Raw genomic sequence first — 25,153 nt, forward strand, 5'->3', positions numbered from 1 at the left:
CCCGTAGTCCTAAAATAAATCAAATAAAAAGAGGGTTAGATTAGTAAATACGGGGTGTTAGAGAATTCACAATCCGTCCACCAAATTTTAAATTTTGTAAGTAGCAGGTATTTTCGATCGTATATTATAAATTTATAATACCCGCAAGTCGCAAATCATGAAGACCCAACTCCAAATTCAAAACAATGCGGTAGCATGGTGTAGTAATATGGCTGGACTTTTGAGGCTATTTTTGTCACTTGGTTGCGGCCGTTTGAGCCGGTCCTCTCCCTGGCTCACACACCTATACATACAACTTATATATATGCATATTAGGATCACCCCCCCCCCCAATTTCCTTACCTGCATCCTCTTTGCCCCATCCGCACGCCCATCCTATGTGGCGCTTACGTGGCGGATCATCTCCAAGGAGGACCATCACCATACCGTGTAGCCTAAAGCGTTTAGAAAAGGGCTCCCGAAAGACACTCCGAACTTTCACACTTTGGTTGCAGAGGGCTTTTGGACACTAATGTAAAAGTAACATTAGTGTCTTTGGCAACAATTTGCATTGATAATAATGGTATAAAGTTTATATTTAATGTTCAAAGAAGATTGTAACTTATACATAACAAAAGGAACATCACTTTAACAGTAAAAGAAAAGTAAAAAAAAAAAAAAAGCAGCAGGAATCAAACCAAACTAATTATTCTGACTCTACAAGAAGAAACCGAACAAAACGCCTATGATTTCCAAACTTTGCTCAACTAAATTCCAACAAAAATACTATCATCAGAAGTTGTAAACGAAACAAACCGACATCCATCACGCCATTTTGCTTTGAATTTGTTGATGAACATGCACTAGAAACTCCACATAGGAGAGACCACTTGGAGACTTGTCTTCCACCATGTATGAGAAAAACAGGGCTCCTGAAACCAAAAAGAAAAAAATGATTTGACCCTCATATTTGACTTTTTGTAGTAACATGCAACAAATTAAGGAAAATTACGAAAACGGCCATTGACCAAAACCACTTTTGAATTTGGCCACCTCACGCGTCCTTGGAGCGGCGCATCATGTGCGGGATGCGTCCGTATGCAGACTTCTGCAGCATCCAATAAGAAATGGACACGGGCGATCCAGTGGGCCCAGATGCATAGAGAATAGGGATGTAGACGCATCCAATAAGTTGCAGCATCCAATGAGAAATGTGCAGTGTTCACTTTTCACCTTTTCAGAGATATGCACATCCCGAAAAACCATTATGTTTCTTATTTCAAAATCAAAACCAAAAAAATACATCCTTGACATACAGAATAATTACATCACCAATAATTACTTAAACATCACCTGCTTGAGGACGCATGAATCGCCGGACCGTTTACCCATCACTGCAACTCGCCGGAGACCGAGCCGGAGGCGTCTACAACTCGCCGGAGATGACTGCAACTTTCAGACGCATCCCGTATTCCCGTGCACTTCAAGACGCATCATCAGTGAAGGGATTTTCAAAGACGCATCCCGTGGACCTCCAGACGCATCCCACGCATGATGCGCCGCTCCAAAGACGCGTGAGGTGGCCGAATTCGAAAGTGCTGTTGGTCATTGGCCATTTTCGTAATTTTCCCAACAAATTAACCATTCTTACAAACATGGCAACTTTTCAAACATTACAAAAGTGTGTGTTTTTTGCAAGAAGAAATAAAAAAAAAGAGAAAAATAACAGATTAACAGGTTTATGTTATTGTTACCTGATGGGTCGCCTTTCTTGCATAATTTTAAGCTGCAACAAGTAAAACAATGTCAATAAAAAAAATGTGTTGTATACCGACAAAAGATGTATCAAGTAATAAAGAAATCGATATAAAATATTAGAGTAAACTGCCATTTTGGTCCCTGAGGTTTGGTTACTTTTGCCACTTTAGTCCAAAATTCAAACTTTTTGCATCTGGGTCCCTGTGGTTTCAGTTTTATTGCCATTTTGGTCCAAAAATGAAATCAGGTCATATTTGTCTTATAAAATCCTGTTATTTTGTCATTTTCCGCAGGGGCAAAATGATCATTTCTTTTTTATAAATAAATACCATATTTTATAAGACAAATATGACCTGATTTGCCCCTGAGGAAAATGACAAAATTGCAGGATTTTATAAGACAAATATGACCTGATTTCATTTTTGGACCAAAATGGCAATAAAACTGAAACCACAGGGACCCAGATGCAAAAGGTTTGAGTTTTGGACTAAAGTGGCAAAAGTGACCAAACCTCAGGGAGCAAAATGGCAGTTTACTCAAAATTTTATAAGTCATGCAACAAACATAAAACTTACCGAAGGTAATTGCATCTTTGGCTCCTGGTCTCATTTATGACCTCATTAAGCTTCTTGGATAAAGGATTTTCATATTGTTGCAATACAAACTGGACATATAAGATACATAAATTATTACTATCCTCTGGTAATACAATCCAAACCGACCCGTTCATAAGTAAAACGTGTCGTACCTGACTAGGAATTTCACCAACAGAAGAAATGCCAAACAGTTGCCGCACTGTATCGGGATCTGCAGTACTTCCGATATAAATTAAGCAGTCCTCGCCGTTTTCAAGAAGATAGATTCCACTTTCATTCACTTGTTCACTTGATAACGGAATAACAGATCCCTCCGTTTCCTGTAACAACCCCCCCCCCCCCCCCCCCAAAAAAAAAAAAAAAAAAAAAAAAAAGAGTAAGTCACCATACAAAGAATAAAAAGAAAACTTCTATCTTTACCTTTGAATCAAGATCATGAATACTTATCATCCTGGGGTACACAAGTGGAATTGCCAGCTGTGCAGATAATGGGAAAACGTAGTTGATCCAAAATGACCAATCGTCTATCCGTGCATCGGTTCGCAATCCGATACTTTTAATTAAAGCTAAAATTGGACCCAAAAATGAGATTAATTATCAACCAACCCAAAGTATGAATCGGAGATAAACTAAAATGCCAAAAACTAAGAAGAAACATACCAAGAGTGTACAAAGGCAACAATTTGAGTGCTTCTGGAAGAATAAGTTGTCCCGATGATGAAACGGTAGCACAAAATTTGCGATACGCGTGAAGAACGCTGATGCAAAGATTCGTCATTTGCTCCCTTACTTGTACTAAGGGGTTTGTAAGAATTCCATTCGCAGCTGTAGCAAATAAAATTAAGAGTTAAATGCCATTTTAGTCCCTGTGGTTTGGACCATTTTGCCAGTTTAGTCCAAAGGTTTCATTTTTAACCTGTGGGTCCAAAAAGGTTTCACCGTTGCCATTTTAGTCCGCTGGGCTAACTCCATCCATTTTTTTCTGTTAATGAGAAGACCAATTCGGTCATTTTATATGGCTGAATTGTCCTTTTAGTAAACAAAATTACATACAAAATTACCAAATTGGCCTTCTCGTTAACAGAAAAAATGGATGAAGTTAACCCAGTGGACTAAAATGGCAAGTGTGAAACCTTTTTGGACCCACAGGTTAAAAATGAAACCTTTGGACTAAACTGGCAAAATGGCCCAAACCACAGGGACTAAAATGGCATTTAACTCTAAAATTAATAATCAATATTTTACCTCAAAAAAGTGTTTAATCAAGTATGCAGTAAAAAATCAATTACCTTGTTTTAAAAAACATGAAAACTGTGTGTCCAAATCAGCTGAACGGAAAAGATTACTCAGCGTGATTGTGCATGGCAAGGATAAGGTAGAGACGCGTATTCTTTGTTGCCCGTATACAGTAGTATAAAGAAGTGCACACTAAACAACATAAACAATTAAACATACTAGGGCTGCAAACGAACCGAACAAACACGAACAAGACCTTGTTCGTGTTCGTTTGTTAAGAAATATATGTGTTCGCGAACCGTTCACGAACACTTATCGAACGAGATTTTATGTTCGTGTTCGTTTGTTAAGGAAATGAACTTGTTTGTGTTTGTTTGTTAATTTTAGGCAAAGGACAAAAACGAACGTTGACGAACACAAATGAGCACAAACTAATGTTCATGAACAGAAATGGAAACAAACGAACACAAACAATCGTTTCATGAACAGAATATATAATACACTAACACTTATTAGATACTTAATTTGTTGGAATTTTGAAGTATTTAAGTAGATATAAAAACTAAAAACACAACTGAACTATCGAACACAAACGGACACGTTACCGAACGTTCACGAACATAAACTAACGAACACGACCTCTGTTCATGTTTGTTCATTTAACTAAATGAACGAAATTTCTTGTTCGTGTTCGCTTGTTTAATAAACGAACAAACACAAAGAACTTCCCGCCGAACAATTCACAAACTGTTCGTCGAACGTTTGGTTCGTTTGCAGCCCTAAAACATACTATAAAAAAAGATAATATTAATCAATATGAAGTTCAGTAGGTTATTTTATAACAAATAGATACCTGAAAAGAACATTCTGTGCCATCTTGCAATTTGTCATCATGTTTTAGGGTTACCATGATCGATTTGTCACAATCAATCTGAAAAAGTATTAAGGTTCCGTTAATATTTAATAATGATTTCGTAAGTAAAACTTGAATGCGGGGAGGAGACGAACCGCAGGAAGGTCAACATCTGTTGGAATGCGCTTACAAAAGTTTCCGGAATATTCTTGAACTTGAAGACCCTGAAAAATTAATGGAAAAAAATAACCACTTTTAGCGACTAATATTAATAAAATCAGATGATAAGACCATCCGTAGTGGGCTATATCCTGGCGTTTTCTCCCCCCAATCACGCCCAGCACCCGCCCCCCTGGGCGTTTTTCATCACTTTTTTGGTTTTAGCGTTATTTAAATCACGCTGGAACAATTAAACACCCACCAATCGCAGCTATCTTCTTTAGGTTTGACCAATACCCTTTATTTGGTTAGTTTTTTTATTTTATTTAATTCTTTACACCCTTTTAATATAATGCCCACATCCCCACTACACCCATTTTAGAAAAACGCCCAATAATGCCCCTTGCTGACTGTACTGCCACATGGCGGAAAATACCCAATGGTGGGGGCATTATTCACCCAAACCACTACACATGGTCTAAGTATGGAGGAAGTGAGAGCTGCTGACCTGGCTGCACCTAACACGCATCACTGCTTCAAACCCTTGAGGCCTTGTGACATTCCACCGAAGATCATTGTAAAGTTTTGCGGGATCAGAAAAAGCAGAAAAGGGGTGATAATAGTACACCTGAAAGAATGGTTGAATATTATTATATTATATAACAATACAAAAACTAACTTGGGGTACCACCTGCTTATTTAACCGACGTGTCCATACAAAGGCACCGTTATAACAAAAAGTAACACGGGACACAAAACAAACCGTCACATATCATTACGGACGCACCCATCTGAATTGATTAAAAAAAGCCACTCATGCGGTTTTGTTTCTTTCCCGCCTTTCCATCTACACTCACACAAACCAACATGATTCCTTTGTTAAACACGTGTCCCTTCCAATCTAAACAACCGGACAGTCAGACACTATCTGTTTGAAATACCGTCGTTCCGTTCAAGAGAATATAACGCAACCATCATATGAAGAGGTGCGTTGATTCATCACACTGGTCCATGACATGTGTGTGTATCTACAACCATCTTATGAAGATGTGTTGATTCATCACACTGTTTCGTGACACATATATATGTATCTGCAAATTACCGTGAATATTTCGGGTTTTCAGTCACCTTTTCTGCCATCCACGCTCTCTGGTGATTGATTTGGTAATTCAATTAGGGTTGATTTTTTTTAATTTAGAATGTGTTATTTTGTTTCTCTTATCTTCTGAATAAGTATATTTATGTGAATGCAGGTTTATTCAAATGGTGTTTAGATCATGGTGACTTTTTGCACTAAATCATCATATAGTCGAGGACGCAACAATGATAACTGACATCGGACCTCGACGTTTCTCGCTTCTTCAACACTAACTTAACGCCATAATACCAGGGTTACGGTTGCCGTTAAATTACTTATGGCAACAACAATAACGGACACCGGCAACAGTGCCAACACTGCAGATTATCGTCGGAAAGTCGGATCGTTTTACCTTCGCCACCGGAGAGAACCGCCGGACGTAACCGGAACATCATCCGACTGGCTTATGATGGCCGCCGCCGCTGCTCGGAAATCTGACCGGTCACCACACCCTTTTTTTCTCTCTCTAGAACTCTGATCTCTCTAAAATATGCATTAATATGCATTTGTCTACAGTGATTAACAAAAAAAAAGGAACTAAATAAATGGGTTTGATGGTTTAACTTTAAAAAAAAAATTTAAACAAACGTGAAGGGTTGGAACCAAAGTAATAAGAATACCTACTCCAGATTAGTGGTTTTGAAGATAGTGTGGCCTTAAATTTGAGATTCATGTTATCTTCTGCAAATATTTAGAGAAATAATTTTATTTCTTTTCTAATCTTCATGTTTCACATCATGATGAAACTATAGAATAAAACAGAAGAACAAAAATTATATAGTAATATAATTGAGTTAAACTCCTAGGATGATTTATTTTGGTTTTAAATCAGAAATGATTGAACAATCCATTCTTAAAATATTTATGAATAATAAATCAATAAATCAAAATAATGTTAGAAGATAATTTCTAAAAAACTAACATGTAAAAATATTGATTTTTGTATAAAGCGACCTAAAATCAAACCGTAAATTTGCACTCACAATTTTTTAATGACAATAATAATTATTTTATAAGTATATAACTATTAATTATTTAAAATAAACAATAATATTAGTTATTATTATTAACGATTTTAGGATAAAATCTATAATAGTTCTTGATGCTATATGAAATTGTTCTTTTAAGACGAAAAGTTGGCTTTTAATATATAATATTTAATATTTAATTTAAAATAATATAATAATTTAAAAAAAAAACTGGTCTTTACCATTTGATTTGTGAGCCGATTCCCCATCCGATAATTAACACCAACTTCTTATATTATCGCGTATTATATATGTAATTGTAAAGAAAACATATCACAAAATATAATATGTTGGGGTGGTATTTTCACATATTCAACAGACAGGACATGCCGATTCAACTCTCCTTCATATTGTTTTTTTTATATTAGCCTTTTAGCATCCCGCCGCAACGCGCGGGTGGCGTCAACTTGTTATATAACAAATCACAAATATATAGTTAACAACAATTGATGATGTTTTATAAGATATTAATGATTACTTGTCCTCCGGTTGTCCTTGGGATGATGGAGATAGAAGCGATGTCCACATAACTTTGGGTAGTAAGAAATACATCAACACACACCTAAAATAACAGAAATAGAAAATAAATATACACACACTAGGTTAGAAATTCATATAATGCGATCTTTTGAGATACGATATGATTGAACTTACGTATAATAAAGTAGTTTACGTAATAAAGCAATAATATTGAATATATTTGAAGTCAAATATCTAATAAGTTACTAACTAGTATTTTTTTATTTTTTTTATTACTATTGAATTTTTTTAATCAACTGTTATAAATTAAGAAACAGAATACGAATGGGCTCACGGAATTGTAACACGTGGCGCAACCAGTTAGTTATTTATTAGGCCTCTCTCTCTCTCTCTCTATATATATATATATAGGGGTTGGTTAACGTACAATTGGGCTTAACGTACATTGCGTACGCTGTGAATATACAACATGCGATTTTGTTTTTCTAACCACCGTGCGATTTTTTTATTTTTTTCCAACATGCGATTGTTTTTTTTACTCATACGATTTTACCTCCTATCCAAAATATCGCATGTTGTAAGTACAAAATTAGCATGTTATACATTCACAGCGTACGCAATGTACGTTAAGCCCAATTGTACAATACACTTTCTCTCTCTCTCTCTCTCTCTCTATATATATATATAGGGGATGGTTCAAATGAGAACTAGCTTGAGTTGTGAGAACCCGGCTTCCAAAGATTTTTTTCAAATTACCATTTCAAAAAACAAATAAATAAAAAATCATAGGGCACTTTTTACGATGGGGCAAAATCACTAAAACTTTATCGCTACAGTGATTACGCCACCATAGATGATACTTACAGGTCGAGAAAAAGCCGGCTCGTAAATTTTTCTCCGGGTTTTTTACAGATGTCTTAGTTAGATGTTACTCTACCTTTGTGCAAAAATTCGTTGAAAAACTCACACGAGAAGTGCGGTTCTCACGAGTTCTCACAACTCGGAGGAGTTCTCACATGAGCTCTTCCCTATATATATATATATATAGACACACACACACACACACACTGTAAAAAAGGAGGCAAGTTAGGAAAGTCAACCTGGTACTCTGCAAGTTCAATAGCCATTGTCTATAAAGTATTGTCTACTGGTTGGAGTAGTTTGTGGGGTTCCTGAAAATTAAAAACAAACACACATTGAGACTTGAGGTAAACCTGAAAAATCAACAGAAGCAGGTACTTCAATTTTGAACGGCATTTACCTTTTCTCCTGCAGATATATTAGATCGTCCTTCCGCTTCCCTAGTAGAAAGAGCCGCAATATCAACAGAAGGCAACACTAAAATATTCAACAGTGATTAGAACAGAATACACACTCAATATAGTATCATATATATATATAGGGGATGGATCATGAGAAAACTAGTTTAAACGAGAAAACCAAAAAACTAACTAAAAAAACCTAAAAAACATACCAATTTTTTTTTTTTTTTTTTAATAAAAAATCGCTATATTTTATGTATGGAAAAAAATTTTCAAATTTTTTTTTGTTGTATTGCACATGTGCACTATTACAGATATAATGCACATGTGCAGTACAACAAAAAAAAATATTTTTTTTTTGAATTTTTTTTATATATAAAAAATAACGATTTTTTTATAAAAATTTGTAAAAAAAAAAATTGGTATGTTTTTTAGGCTTTTTTAGTTAGTTTTCTCATGATCCTCTCCCTATATATATATATGTTAATTACACGGATAATATGATCAATATGACTTTGCCACTACTCGTCGAATAAATATATTTAATTAGAAATTCATGGAGCTTACCTGATTGGAATACCAAAAGTTTGCCTCCAGTGCTCTTCATTGCCATAAAAGCGGCCTGAATAACATGGAAGCGAAGGTCATGTGACAAAATCAACAGAAATCTTGCGCTTCTTTTCAGACGCAATATTGTCAAATGTCAATGAAACAGAAACCTTAGTACCTTTATCCCAGCACCAAAAGCTGAATCAGCAGTCTTATTACTCTGAAACATAGTTGGGATGCTTTCCACAAGTAGATCAAGATGCCGACGACACTGTAACCTCAAAAGAGTTAATTACTGTTTTCGTCCTTGTGGTTTGTCAAAAATCACTATTTCAGTCCATTAGTTTAAAAATTGCGATTTCAGTCCCTGTGGTTTCACTTTTGTAACTATTTCAGTCCATGTGGTTTCACTTTCCTAACCATTTCAATCCATTTATTCTGTTAGTACAGGGACTGAAATGGTTACGAGGTGGACTGAAATGGTTACGAACGTGAAACCACAGGGACTGAAATCGCAATTTTTAAACTAATGGACTGAAATAGTGATTTTTGACAAACCACAGGGACGAAAACAGTAATTAACTCAATATAATTTACACTTAATATTAGTCCCAATCAAGTAGAAAAAACTCATATGTATATATGTAGAGATTTTGCATGACAAACCTCAGAAAGCTGAACAATAACGTCAGTTTGAAGAGGAGTGTAAACATCTTGTACATCGGGAACTATTAGCATCAACGGCTGCAACACCAAATTCAGAAAGATATTACAACAGTTAAACAAACATGTTTTCTTTACGTTTTAAACTTCTTGTTATTTGTTCAAAACAATGAACCTGCTGTGATGCCCGTTTCAGGTTGTAAAAATGGATGGTTGAGTCAAACGTAGCAATTCCCACCATCGTCTGAGGACCCTCCTGCACCGATCGGATTATCAAATACATGATTATGATCCGATAATATCATAATATTAATGAACACAAACTTACAGGAAGATCTAAAATAACTCGACTGATAGCATTGCAAGCTCCAGCTGTCGCGCCAGTTTGTACGGCGTTTGTTGATACATCGATGAGGAAGAAAAACACTGCTGGCATCGGATCGCGCACCTGGCAAAATACGAGAAATTCGGTTACGGTTCAACCTAATTCACTATGTATATATAACTGGAAACTTAAATCATGAAGTAGTGATCCGAATTCCGAACCATAAATTCCCTTGTGGCAACAAATTCAACTGTGCCTCTGCATAGCTCGGGTCTCTCATCAACATCTCTCCTTCTGCCATCTGGACCTAGATTGCATTGATAGTCACGCGGAGTTTCATCTGTGAAACCTGCGAAAAAAGCATAATAAACGTGAAAAGCTACATAAGCTTAGATTATGATGGTCAACGATTGGTCAACAGGAGATCACTACTCACCACAGAAGTTGCAGATAAATCGCCTTCCTTGGTCAACAAACTTCATGAACGGATTGATATAGCCTTTGCAACGAGAACAACGCACAGGACCACTTTCCCCAAAATCCACTATCTGAAAATATTACTATTTAAAATTTCAAAATATATTCTAATATGATAAAAGTACTATAAGGATGTTACAGACTGCGCATTTGTAATGGAAAGTGCCCCTAAGGAGAATTTTCACATTTGATGAGCTTTAACGTATACAATATAACTAGTATTTTGACCCGCCGCGCGTTGCGGCAGTGTCGAAACATAAAGTAACTCGAACTTGTACTGTCAAATATTTGACCTGACTTGTTTTGAACAAAATTTACGTCAAAATGTAGACCAACTGAAAATGCACAGGAAAATAAGAATGAAAACGTATTATATTTGACCTGGCTCTTTAGCGAGAAAATTTACGTCGAAACTTAAACCAACTTGGATTTATAACGACACGTACTTAAAAATAAGAACGTAAGAAAATAGTGTTTTTTTACGTTAAAGAATGGTACCACACGTTGCAGCAGAGCCGAAACGTAAAGTAACTCGAATTTATACCGCCTAGTGAAACCAGATTATATTTGACCCGACTCATTTCCGAACAAAATGTAGACCAACAAAAAACGCACATAAAAATAAGCACGAAACCGTATTATATTTGACTCACATACATAAAAATAAGCACGTAAAACTCGAGAGGGTCAAAATGACATTTTAAAAAGTTATTAGAAAGTTGAGGGGGTGTAAATGGCAATACTAAAAGTAGAAGGATTGAATACACAAAAACAAAAAACAAAAAACTAGAACCTAAATGGCATTGTTGTAAATTTTGTAAAGAAAAACAATAAATAAATAAAAAGAGGTTGTGTCTTAGGAACTATTCCTCAGACACCCTCTTCTATTATATATATAATATAATATAATATGATATAATAATTTATCAAAAGAAAAAACAAGGTTTTATGCATTACTTGGATTGGCTCCTCAGATGGATGCGGGAGGGCTAAAGGCTGGACTAACAACGCTAACTGCATCCCCGAAGTGGTCAAAATATCTGACGTACAAGCAATCTGAAACAACATAAAAGTCCCATATCAGACTAAGCAACCAACATGTTCGAACACAAAGTAGAAAAGACGACGTATGAATCACCTGGTTGATGGTACACCTCATGTACCGTGGACTGCAGTTTCCAGTATCCCTTACAATGAATTCACTTGTAGCAGGCTTCAAAATAAAGCAAAACGACAACAATCATAATTCATAAATGAATGCAATTAAAGCAGGCTTATTGTAGGATCGTTTGCTGACCCGAACGAGTCGTTCAGAGGTTGTCTCTTGCGTTTCAGATGCGGAATAATAAGAAATGCAAGTAGATATAGCTTGTTCTTCCTCCTAACTGCTTGTTTTATTGATTTGAAACGTTTTACAGCTCGATCGTCACACCGGCAGAGCTTCGGCGTGGAATCCAACAACAACCTTATGAGGTCCGCTCGAACAACCCTATATATAGACATTTGGGTCCACTTATGTGTCATATGACCATAAGAGCGGACCAGACAAGTCCACATAAGCGGACCATCATGTCAAATAAGCGAACCAAAACCCTAATGTTCATATGAGCGGACCTAGCCTATACAACCCATACAAACACATGTTTTCTCGTATTTCGTGCCCTATGCTATACAATACGATGTAAGACCTGATCCTAGACACCTAGACGCAATCAACAGATGTAGTGCATTAACACTTATAAATTGTTTAGAAAGTTTGAGATACCGGTGGAGGATTGGTTTGGTTGCCCTGGCGAGTTTCGTGAAGAAGCACGGAGGGATTAGGGATAGGTCGTGGAATTTGGTTAGGATCGATCTTTGATGGTACTGTAACTGCGGAGCCGCCAGCACCCATAGCGGGTGATATTGTAGCCATAGATTGTTGATTAGGAAGTGGCGGTTGCATGCCGAACATTCTTGGTGGTTGACCAGAGCCAAGGATCGGTGGTGGTGGGACGTTCTAAAACATTATATGAATTTATAACTCAATATCAACAGTAAAAAGTAGGATCAATTAAGTTACATTAAAACAAGAGAACTTTAAACGATATACTTACTTGTCGAGGTTGCATTTGCCATGGTTGAGCTTGAGCCCCAAACGGAGAAGCTTGTGGCGGAGGCATGCCTGGACTTTGAGCGGAAAATGCCGGAGGTCCTCTAGGCGGTTGGTCTGGCAGACTTCCAAAATAAGGTGTTGGTTGGCCTGTATAAGGACCTGCAGGTGACGACATGATCGGCGGAGAAGGTTGAGGCCCAGCAGACGGTCTCGGAGGATACTGAGGACCACCTTGCATACCGCCCGGTCTAAACATCGGAGGACCATTAGTAACCGGACCACCACCGCCTACATTCTGCGGTGGCACAGGGAGACCTGCAAAAGGACCAGGACGCGTACTAGTTGTTGAAGACGGCAAAGGTCCGGAACCCATTGGCCTTGAAGCAAGTGAAGGAGGCTGATTACTACCACCACCAGCAGCAGCAGGGGCACGGTTCGGAACCATAAACGGAGGCAGTGCACCTTGTGGAGGTCCACTTGGAGGCACCACTGCACCTCTGGGAACTGCATTAGGCGGTGGACGACTCGAAAACGGAGCTGACGTAGGGAACGGCTGTTGCCCAAAGGGAGGAACCGGACCTCTCGGTCCGGGACCGGAATCAGGGGGAAGGTTAGGGCGATTAAGTTGAAGGTTTTGCATATTATCAGCAATCAAATTAGGGTTAAAATTAGGCGGAATGTAGGCAGGTCTAGGTCCACCTGGAGTTGCCATCCCAAAACTCCAAAACTTAAAACCCCTGTTTGGTTATTCCTATAAATATTCAGTTTATTTACGCATTAATGTATGTATGTATGTTAGGAGTAAACAGATAATGCAAACGATGATGATGATGATGATGATGATGATGATGATGATGATGATGATGATGATGATGATGATGATGATGATGATGATGATGATGATGATGATGATGATGTGAATTGAATAAGATCTGGAAGTATTAGAGTGAGAGGATGGAGATACCTGGATGAGTGATGAGGGAATTTAGGGAGAAAATGTGTTGTCTGTCTGTAAGAAAGACCTAGGGCATGTTTGGGTAAGCTTTTTGAAACAACTTATTGACTTATTGGCTTTTTGAAAAGTCATAAGCTCTAAAATGATGTTTGGCAAAGAGGGTGTATGTGAGAGGGAAAAGCCAATAAGTCAATAAGTCACAAAATCCTGACTTTTCCAAGAAGCCAATAAGTCAATAAGTTGTTTCAATAAGCTTACCCAAACATGCCCCTAGTTAACCGAGGATCAAGGGGGAGAAGATGATGGATCAATGTGCCTGAAAATCAATTTCATACAACTAAGATTCTACTATATGAAATCGTAACTTTATATGCAATTAATATTTTATTTTAATAACGTTACATCATCTATCCTAATCATAATACTATTTTGGCCAGGTTTAGTCATTTTAACTCTTGCGACCAAAAACAAATCTTGTGACATATGAGAACTTGAAGTTTGGATTTTGTAACGGTTATAACCCCTAACACTAACTATCTTACTTTTTTCTGTTAAATGTAATGGTATTTTAGTACTTTTGAGTTACTTAGGTAAATTGTAAAGTTTCTTTTAATATTTAAGGGGCTATTTATGTAATTACTCAAACTAACAAAAACCAAACCACAATCTCATTCTTTATTCATTTTTTTATTAAAATATATATTCTTTTTTTACTTTTTATTGTTATTTTGTTTTTATTATTTTCTTATCTTTACGATTATTACTTAATTAAACTCGTTTAAATATATAGAAGTAAATACGTCTTTCTTTAAAAACGTTTTTTTTTTGTCATAGACGTCTTTTTATGTTTAATCCATTTATCCTCTTTAATATATTGTATATTTAAAAACGTTCGTTTGTTCAAAACTCGTAAATTTTTAAACATTTTGTTTAGTAAATCGGTCGTCTTTTAAATTGATCATTTTCTTACTTCTTTTTAAATATATCGTGTTAGAGTCTGAGGAGAGTAAAATGTAGGTAAATCTTATCTTTGTCTTTTTAAATAAATCGCTATTGGTAGAGGCTGTGGAGAGTGAAATGCAGGCAAATCTTACTAATATCTCTGATGACAGAGATACTGTTTCGAAAGAGCTCCCCCACTCTAATACTAAATGATTAGGCATAACTATTTAGATGTCACAACAACACAAGTACGTATGTACCTTGTCATATCACAATAGCTTCACAAGTAGTCACAGGCTTGTGAATAAACCCCTAAAAGACCAACAACTAGGATATGTTTTTCCGGACGTTATATAAAGGTTTGTTTCAGACTCGGCATGATGGACTTGGCTTGTGAGCAAAGACGGGGAGTTTTTGTGCAGTCAATGAAAAACGCGTTGTTTGAAGCTAATAACGTGGTTGCCTCGTTCGTTATGGAATGGAATAATTTGATCCCTCTTAAAGCTAATATAATGGTTTCGAAAGGCAGAAATGAAAAGACTCCCAACCCTTACGACTTTAAAGAATAGGAATGAAGAAGTTGGGTCGTGCATTTGCAAGCTGTGCGGGGAAGAAGATGAAAGCCTAAGTACCTTTTCACCTCTTGCAGCTTTGCTTATCTTGTTTGGCGAGCAGTGGTGAGTTGGTGTAGGGTTCCTCCCATTTATGCGTTCTCAATTAAGAGTCTCTCGACGACGCATAAGAACCAAAGAATGGAATGATGATTGAGAAAAGTCTTCTATGGGGTTGTGATTTCGACGTGTTGGTGTATTTGGAAGACAAGAAATGAGGTTGTTTTTGTCGGCGCAACGGTCAACATTAACAAAATCATGGAGCAAATAAAGTCTCTCAGTTAACTTTGGATAAAAAATAGGTCTCCGTTTAGATCTTTGTTATGGAAAATCTAGTGTACTTTGTTGTTTAAGCGTTGTTTGCTTTTTGCTAGTGGTTATTTTAATGAAATTTCGTCATTCAAAAAAAAAGATAAAGGGTGAGCTTGTTAAAACGTCACTATTATAGTTTCACCCAATCTAAGATACCAAAAACAAGTGTTGAAGTAATTGCTAGTCGATAGTCGAGAGGTGGGATGCGGACTAGCAATTAATCGGGATTAATCGCCAATCGAGATTTTTACAACCATGCCAAACAAAAACCAACCGGAATGAACCCGGCCCAAATGTTAACTGAATGAACATTACCGGTTTTTTTTTCTCCGTTGCTTCAATACCGCCGAATAAACAGCCTCACTTGCACGCTCTCTTCATTGCAAGCAATTCACCCATCAACGAACGCAGGTTTTCAATTTCACGGAGGTTGGTTTCTTCTTACAGAAAAAAACATGTTTTATTTTGGGATTTTGAGTTGAATCTCCGAACCCTTCTTAACCCTCTTTTAGGGTTTTTCTTTTGCAGGATAATTGAAGATGCAGTTAACTCTTGAATTCGGGTATATATATATATATTTTTCTCTTTTGTATGTCGTATACTTCAATTTGTGATCAAACTGAGCTATTTCAAGAGTAGAAAACATTGATATTTGACTTGAAATACCCTTTGGGTTTGGGATCAAAAGATATTTGGATAGCTTTGGTACATGATCCTTTGTCAACTTGTATGCCTCATTGAGTTTGCACAAACAAAGACACTGCCTTTATCTATACCTGTAACTGCTTCAAGATCATCTCTGAATTGAAACAAAACCCAAAGAATCCCAACTCTTGACATGGAAAACTTTTATAGATGTTAGGGAATCCAAAGTAATCATACATCGGTCGTGTTCGACTCCAGATCTAGTTAAGCTTCTAGTTCTAGGTGCTTTTTCAGACAAATAACTACAAGTCAGTTGAATCTTTTATTTAAGCACATGAGAAATGTAGAACCCTAATTGTTGGTTGAGTGTATGCACTCACCGCTAAATCTACTTTAAGCGAATGCACCTTTGCTTTCTGTTGATTCAATTTTTCAGGAGGCACCATAAAGATTTTTGTCAAATAATACTTGTAGTAAAGGTTTTATGTACATATTTTAATAAATTTGGAGTCTGTCTAAAGCTATGTAGTCAGTGGTGTGTTGGAGATGTTGTCTTCAGCCCAACCCGTTAAGGCTAGCCAAGAATTAGAGAGAAGATGGGAAAGGGTTCGGCCGGCCCTAACCCTAATGGGCTTTAAGTATTTTAAGCCTAGTTGTTTAGTTACTTGTTTAGCAAGGGACTAACCCTAATTCTAGCCTATAAATATATCTCTTGTACTTGTAATCATGATCACTCAATAAAAATACAAACCCTAGTTGCCCCCGTGGACGTAGGTTACACACTGTGACCGAACCACGTAAATCTCGTGTCTACTTTTCTTGTTGCTTTCGTTTATTGATCGTGTGTGTGTGATCTAAATCCTAACAACTGGTATCAGAGCTCGGGCTCTTGATCAAGAACACACACCAGCCGCCTACCACCTCCTGCCTCCAGCCGCCGCAAACCCTAATTAGGGTTTCGCCGCCGCTAGGGTTTCCACCGCCGACACCCACCGACCCGCTGCAGTTTCGCAGCTTCGCTCCAGGGCAACCGGGTACCGCCGCCGCCACCTAACCCAGATTGGGTTTTGCCTGCCGCCGCCTACCATCTTGCCGGAATCGCAGAACCGCCGCCGCCGCTAACCAGATTAGGGTTTCCAGCCGCCGCCGCTCAAAAAGAAGGGTTTCTTTACCGATTTTCGCTGCTGCGTTTTTCGGATTTCCTGCACGTTTTTCGAGGTCAGATTTCAGGGTTGTTTTTTTCAGTTTATTCTCTCACGATTCTCTGGTTAGTCTCTGTTATTCAGCAAAGATGTCTGACGATGGAAAAGTCAGAATTGAGAAGTTTGATGGGAAGAATTTCGGATGGTGGAAGATGCAAATCAAGGATTTGCTGATACAGAAGGATCTGGATGCAGCCTTAGAGCCTCCTCCTACACCTGTAACGGATAAGTGGACAGCCATTGACAAGAAAGCTATGTCAACTATCAGGCTCACTCTTTCTATGAATGTTGGCTACAATATTTCTGAACAAACCTCAGCACGAGGAATCATCGAGGCTTTGTCAAATATGTATGAGAAGCCGTCTCCTGCCAACAAGGTGTTTCTGATACGGGAGTTAGTCAACACCCGCATGAAAGAGGGAAGTTCTGTTATTGAGCATATTAATTTGTTTAATTCTCACTTGTCTCGTTTGAATTCAGTAAAATTCAAGATAGATGATGAACTGCAAGCATGCCTGCTCTTGTCCTCATTACCTGACAGCTGGTCAGGAACTATTACTGCAGTCACTGGGGCAGTTGAGACCCTCACTTTTGCTAAAGTTCGTGACTTGATATTGAATGAGGACTCGAGAAGGAGGAATTCTGGAGAGACAAGTTCGTTGCTCAGTACTGAGGGGAGAGGGAGAAGTAATAATAGAGGTGGAAATAGAGGAAGGTCAAAGTCAAAACGAAGAAGCAAGTCAAGACCAGCAAAACCGAGAAAAGACATACAGTGCTGGAACTGTGATGAGCATGGGCACTTTAGAAGTCAGTGTACTAAACCTCATAGAGACAAAAAGGAGGTGAATGCTACCACAGCCTCAGATTCAGAGGATGCCCTTATTTGTTGTGTCGAAAATACTGTTGAAGACTGGATTATGGATTCAGGAGCATCGTTTCATGCTACTTCTAGCACAAAGAAGATGAAGAATCTACGAACAGGTAACTTTGGTAAAGTTCGTTTGGCTAATAATCACAGTCTTGATATTACAGGAATTGGAGACATAGACTTAAAAACACCATTGGGAACCATTTGGACCTTGAAGAATGTTCGGGTCATTCCTGGTTTGAAGAGAATGTTGATATCCATTGGTCAGCTTGATGATCAGGGATATGATGTCCACTTTGGTAGAGGACAATGGAAAGTTGTTAAGGGCAGTATGGTCATTGCAAGAGGAAAGAAGAGAGGTACACTATACATGGTTGAGGTACCAACTGACGGGGTAAATGCAGTATCTGATGGGCCGAGTCTATCAAAGTTATGGCATCAACGACTCGGCCACATGAGTGAAAAGGGGATGAAGATACTTGTTACCAAGGGAAAGCTTCCAGAACTGAAACAGGTCGAGTCTGAGTTTTGTGAACCGTGCATCCTTGGCAAGAAAAAGAAGGTGACTTTTGTGAAGACAGGGAGAGCACCAAAAGCTCAGAAATTGGAGCTGATTCACTCAGACGTGTACGGGCCGACTTCAGTTGCTTCACCTGGAGGATCTCGCTATTATGTGACCTTCATAGACGATTCAACACGCAAGGTATGGGTTTACTTTCTTAAACATAAATCTGAAGTTTTTGATAAATTTAAGAAATGGAAAGCTGCTGTTGAACTTGAAACTGATTTGAAGGTGAAATGCTTGAAGTCTGACAACGGAGGTGAATATATCAGCAAAGAATTTACAGATTATTGTGCTGAGAGAGGGATCAGGATGATAAATACAGTTCCAGGAACTCCGCAACAGAATGGGGTTGCAGAGAGGATGAACAGAACACTATGTGAGAGAGCCAGGAGTATGAGATTGAATGCAGGGCTCCCAAAAATGTTCTGGGCTGATGCGGTTAACACCGCGGCTTATCTTATCAATCGTGGGCCTTCAGTACCGTTGGGATTCAAGATTCCTCAGGAAGAATGGAAGGGAAAAGCAGTTGAGTATGATCACCTGAGAATCTTCGGGTGTAGTGCTTATGATATTGATCTTGAAGGTGACAAGTTAGATGCCAAAGCAAAGAAATACACGCTCGTTGGATATGGGTCTGATAAAATAGGCTACAGGCTTTGGGATCATGAAAGCAGAAAGCTAGTCAGAAGCAAACATGCTGAATTCAATGAAGCAGAGCTGTACAAAGATAGGAATTCAGAGAAGTTAGAGGTTCAGAAAGAAGTGGTCGAGTTTGACACTGACGGTCAAAAGAATGAACCAGTTATAGAACCTGAATCAGATTCTGAAGATGACACAGGACCAGAGGTTGAAGGTGGATATAATGAGACAGGAGAAGTCTCTGACAGTGGGAGCTCAGAGCATGAAGAAGAACAGCCTCCACAGCAGCCTGACCCGTCAGAAAATTGGGTCAGGAGATCCACCCGAGTTAGTAAACCGCCTAATAAATATAATCCTTCAGTTAATTATATTCTCTTGACAGAAAACGGTGAACCAGAAAGCTACTCTGAGGCAGTCAAGATGAAAGATTTTCTCCAGTGGGAGCATGCAATGAAGGATGAGATGAGCTCTTTAGATAAAAACAAGACTTGGGTCTTAGTAAAGCTTCCGCCTGATAAAAGAGCTTTACAAAATAAATGGGTCTTCAGGGTCAAAGAAGAACACGATGGTTCTAAACGGTACAAAGCCCGTTTAGTAGTCAAGGGGTTTCAGCAGAAGAAGGGAGTTGATTATGATGAGATTTTCTCTCCGGTGGTGAAGATGACTACCATCAGGTTGGTTCTTAGTATTGTAGCCGCAGAAAAGTTGCATCTAGAGCAGTTAGATGTGAAAACAGCTTTTCTACATGGTGACCTAAATGAAGACATTTATATGGCACAACCTGAGGGATTCAAGGTTGTTGGGAAAGAGAACTGGGTCTGCAAATTGAAGAAGAGTTTGTATGGTCTTAAACAGGCACCCAGACAGTGGTACATGAAGTTTGATAACTTCATGGAGAGGTCAGGGTACAAGAGATGTCAGATGGACCATTGCTGCTATTTGAAGAAGTTCAGCAACTCTTATATCATATTGTTACTTTACGTTGACGATATGTTAATTGCAGGTTCTGATATGAAAGAAATAAGCAGGTTAAAGAAGCAAATGTCCAAAGAATTCGAGATGAAGGATTTGGGTCCAGCCAAACAGATACTCGGGATGAGTATAACCAGAAGCAAGAAAGATGGCTCAGTGACACTATCCCAGGAGAAGTACATCGGGAAAGTGTTAGAGAGATTTGGTATGAACAGTGAGAAGACCAAGCCTAGAAACACGCCTTTAGGAAGTCACCTCAAGCTTACTAAAGAACAGTGTCCCAGAACAGAAGAAGAAAAAGCTGATATGGCTAGAGTTCCATATGCATCTGCTGTAGGAAGTCTAATGTATGCTATGGTATGCACGAGACCTGACATAGCACACGCAGTTGGAGTTGTCAGTCGCTTTATGTCAAATCCGGGAAGAGAACACTGGGAAGCAGTTAAATGGGTGCTTCGTTATTTGAAAGGTACGTCAAAGATGGGGCTGTGTTTTAAAGGAAAGGTTGTGGTTCTCAAGGGTTATACAGATGCTGACCTGGGTGGCTGTAAAGATACATTTAAAAGCACTACAGGATATGTCTTTACAGTGGGAGGAACAGCAGTGAGTTGGATGTCCAAACTTCAGAAAAGTGTGGCTTTATCTACTACAGAAGCTGAATACATGGCAGTAGCTGAGGCCAGTAAAGAACTAGTATGGTTGAAAGCTTTTCTGAAAGAGTTAGGGAAGAATCAAGCTGACTACCCGTTGTATTGTGACAATGAAAGTGCAGTGAAACTTGCAAAGAATCCCGTTTATCATGGGAAGACGAAGCACATAGGGATGAGGTATCATTTTGTTAGAGGATTGATCAGTGAAGGATTAATCAGTTTGAAGAATGTCCCAGGTGCTAAGAATCCAGCAGATATGTTTACCAAGGTTGTGGTGCTGGATAAGCTGAAGCTATGCATAGCTTCAGCTGGCCTTCAGGAATAATGTTGAGAAGGCGGGGTAACTAGGGAGTTTTGAAGATCAAGGGGGATTTTCATTTACATAAGTACAGAAGAGACGGTGCAGTTCGAGGTCCGAAGACACCAAGTGGGAGATTGTTGGAGATGTTGTCTTCAGCCCAACCCGTTAAGGCTAGCCAAGAATTAGAGAGAAGATGGGAAAGGGTTCGGCCGGCCCTAACCCTAATGGGCTTTAAGTATTTTAAGCCTAGTTGTTTAGTTACTTGTTTAGCAAGGGACTAACCCTAATTCTAGCCTATAAATATATCTCTTGTACTTGTAATCATGATCACTCAATAAAAATACAAACCCTAGTTGCCCCCGTGGACGTAGGTTACACACTGTGACCGAACCACGTAAATCTCGTGTCTACTTTTCTTGTTGCTTTCGTTTATTGATCGTGTGTGTGTGATCTAAATCCTAACATGGTGGACCATAAATTGTTTGCTGGGGGTGCGGATGAGACGTTCAACCATATTTTCAAGGGGTGCGGTCGGGTTTTTGCCTAAAATATACACTAAAGTTTTTTATCAAGGGGTGCGGCCACCCACCCATCCACGACCGTGGGTAGGTCCGCCACTGTTAATGGTAGGAGAGTATACTGAATTGTTAGTGTTAAATTGCTATATATATAAATTTAGCCTGATATTAAAATTACCGATATCTCACCGCGATAACCAAATAACCAATATCCAATATTTTACCGCATTAACTACTTAGCTTGTAGTAAAGGTTTTATGTACATATTTTAAACCATTTTAATAAATCTGGAGTCTGTCTAAAGATTTAATTGGCATTTCGGACTTATGATATGTACTTATTACCCAATTCTATTCTATGATGCCTGACCGTCCTCAACATCTAATTCTTAGTGGCATTAGTTATACGATCCTTAATTTTTTGTTTTGTTGTTAAATCTAGTGGAGGGCTGGAACTTCTTTGTGACTCGGTGAAAGTTCACAGTGTTGATGTTGACCTACCAGCTGAAGAAAAGAAGGTGCAAATCTTTAAGTTGTCATTTTTCAATCACAACGCTAAAAGTTTAGATCTTTACGATTAGGAATATTGGTTTTTAATAATCCCAACTATTCGTCATTGGCCGCCAACAGTCCCAACTTCAAAAATAACCAATGGCAGTCCCAACTATTGACATATTGGCCACCAATGGACCCTGACTAACAGAACCCTGACGTCGTTAGTCTCCAGTCGCCGGAAAACCGTTTTTGTCCAGAAAAATGTTTCTAAATGGTCCGATCTAAGGTTACGAAGAGGTTTGGGATGAAAATGTTGAGTTTTCCGGCAAAAAGGAGTTTTCCGGCGACTTTAATAATTGGGGCTTTTACTAGAAAAAGGTTCCCAAAGGTCCATAATAAGGTTACACAGATGTTCGGGACGAAAATGTTGAGTTTTCTGGCGAAAAATGAGTTTTCTGGCCAAAAAACGTTTTTCCGACGACCGGAGACTAATGCCGTTAGGGTTCTATTAGTCAGGGTCCATTAGAGGCCAATATGTTAAAAGTTAGGAATGCCAGTGGTTATTTTTAAAGTTGGGACTCTTGGCGGCCAACTGCGAATAGTTGGGATTATTAAAATCCAATAATTCCTTACGACTATGCTCTAGTTAGATGTATAATTGTTATTTACCTTGTTTCTTAGTTAACCATGAAGCACTTGCTTGCGTGGGTTCGTAACAATTTAATCAAGGAGAGGCCTGAAATGTTCATGAAGGGAGACACTGTGTAAGTTTCCTCATGCTTTGTGATTTTTTTTTTCATAAACATCCCAAAACTCAATTCTTGAGGTGGAAGTATCAAAATGAGGTCAGGTCAAGTCAGGTCAAGACAAATAGTTCTCGCCGGTCCAGTTTGCCATGTCTATCCAAATACACTTTTTATTAAATATCAACTAAACAGCGTGTTACTGACGATTATTAAAATTGTATTGCTACATCAATCATTTCTTAAAGAGAGAAATGCCCGGATAGTCCCTGTGGTTTGCCCATTTTTCACCTTTAGTCCCTAACTTTCTAAAATTTAAGCTATAGTCCCCAACTTTTGCAATTTCGTTCCCGGATAGTCCCTAGCGTGGATGGGGATTAGTTTTTGGTATTAAGTGGATGTGAATTTACTAAAATGCCCTTACTATTAAACATAAAAATTAAAACAATAAAAAAGAAATTTAATTATATTGTGTGCTCCACCTATATTATAAAAACACTTTAACTAAAAATCAACAATCCCTTCCCTGTAAAGCTGCAGAAGCTTTCTTTCTCTCAATCTCAGCAAACCCATAAGCCCAATTCACACCCAATTAACACAAAAAACTAACCTCCATCCGCTTCAGGGACTATCCGGGAACGAAATTACAAAAGTTGGGGACTATAGCTGTAATTTTAGAAAGTTAGGGACTAAAGGTGAAAAATGGACAAACCACAGGGACTATCCGGGCATTTTTCTCTTTTTTAAACTAAATGATTTAGGAAAATGCATTCATTAAAAGGACACTTCTGGCAGATTTTTACCCTTTTGACCTGCATCCTTTTCAGTTAATCTTTTAATTATACCCATTTACCTTATAAAAAATTTGACCCATTCATAAGTGAATCACCACCACTACTAAAGCTGGTCATGTTGTGATCTGGTGTGCAGACGACCCGGGGTTCTTGTTCTTGTGAATGATTGTGACTGGGAATTGAGTGGTCAGCTTGATACGACATTGGAAAATAAGGATGTTGTCGTTTTCATCTCTACTTTGCATGGGGGATAGTCGCTATGTTTGCGTTTCGGCTACTTGATACAATGTTGGAAATTAAGATCAATTTCGTTTTGTAATCTATGGGGGATGGTTGCTTGCTACTCTCCCATTAGCTTATTTTGTGATGAACGAAAGCGGGTTATACTTTATTCATCTATGCAGTAATCTAGCTACAGCCTGCAAGACAAAGTTACGAACTCAGTATTTTATTGATGCAAATTAGATGGTGTGGGTACAATTACATATATATATAATAATACACATATATGCATATAGATGCAATCTGAAAAGAACCTATTTCACCTCCATGTGTGTTTAATGTCAGCATCCCAGTTTATCGTGACCATATGTTTGAATTGTTGGGAAATTTACCTACAAAATTGATTTTTCACCGATCCCTTAGACCACGGTGTGGACGTGAAAATGTGGCGTGGAAGCTCCTACCTGTGTATGGTGTGGGGCCGTGGAGGGCGGCATTGTGGGTGGAGCTTGAGGATCTCCACTGGCGTGGAGGGCAAATTTTGTTGGTAATGTGGCGCGAGTTGATTGATGGTTTGTGGTAGGATGTTTGTGATTGGTGAGTTTTTTTTTTTAAACAAAACGTGGGGCCCTTTCCACGCCCAACACCACCCCGTGTTTTTTTTACCACGCCCCCTTATTCTGTAATTTAAATCTATAAAATAAATCATAATAAGTACATATACAATTGTTTTTATGTTTTTATTAAGTAAGAGGATTTATGCAATTTTATTTTTGGTATAGGTGACTTCTTTTTTTCTATATTCTATTTGTCTATATTCTTTAACTTGATGTGTTGGTATGCCATTTGTTTTGGAGCCGAGGGTCTCTTCTGGAAGCAGCCTTTCTATCCCTAGGGATAGAGGCAAGGTCTGTCTACATCCCACCCTCCCCCGACCTTATAAATAGCTTTGCTATTTGTGGGATTTATCGGGTATGGTTGTTGTTGTTGTTATTTTTGGATTAGGTAAATTTGCAATTAAAAGGATTTAGAGAAAGATACATGCAATTGCCCCGTGTTTCAAAAAACCATAAATGGTTGGCAATTTTGTTGGTTTTTTTTTGTGAAGAGTTAAATGCTTGG

General features: G+C 38.2%; 1 protein-coding gene and 1 pseudogene across 2 annotated transcripts; one reads left to right on the top strand and one right to left on the bottom strand.

Annotated features, from left to right (window-relative positions):
- Positions 1-550: 550 nt before the first annotated feature.
- On the bottom strand, positions 551-13,582 carry LOC110938077 (annotated as a pseudogene).
- A 2,114-nt stretch (positions 13,583-15,696) lies between these two features.
- On the top strand, positions 15,697-24,344 carry LOC110938078 (ubiquitin-related modifier 1 homolog 1). Of its 2 annotated transcripts, none has more exons than XM_022180547.2 (5): positions 15,697-15,847; positions 15,947-15,980; positions 22,220-22,295; positions 22,954-23,036; positions 23,946-24,344. In XM_022180547.2, exons 2-5 carry the CDS (start codon positions 15,958-15,960, stop codon positions 24,061-24,063), a joined length of 300 nt encoding a protein of 99 aa, XP_022036239.1. In that variant the 5' UTR covers positions 15,697-15,847; positions 15,947-15,957; the 3' UTR covers positions 24,064-24,344. The 2 variants fall into 2 exon arrangements, with proteins under 2 accessions (XP_022036239.1, XP_022036240.1); XM_022180548.2 differs by having other exon boundaries at positions 15,699-15,847; positions 15,931-15,980.
- Positions 24,345-25,153: the final 809 nt, after the last annotated feature.

This window comes from Helianthus annuus, chromosome 4 (genome assembly GCF_002127325.2).
Source record: "Helianthus annuus cultivar XRQ/B chromosome 4, HanXRQr2.0-SUNRISE, whole genome shotgun sequence".
NCBI classification, from domain to species: Eukaryota; Viridiplantae; Streptophyta; class Magnoliopsida; order Asterales; family Asteraceae; genus Helianthus; species Helianthus annuus.

What these genes read in the sequence shown, in the direction of transcription:
- LOC110938078 (XM_022180547.2), top strand. Translation starts at nt 15,958, where the DNA reads ATGCAGTTAACTCTTGAATTCGG. An exon ending in CAGTTAACTCTTGAATTCGG is followed by an intron (nt 15,981 to 22,219) that starts GTATATATATAT and finishes TGTTAAATCTAG; the next exon opens with TGGAGGGCTGGAACTTCTTT. An exon ending in TACCAGCTGAAGAAAAGAAG is followed by an intron (nt 22,296 to 22,953) that starts GTGCAAATCTTT and finishes CTTGTTTCTTAG; the next exon opens with TTAACCATGAAGCACTTGCT.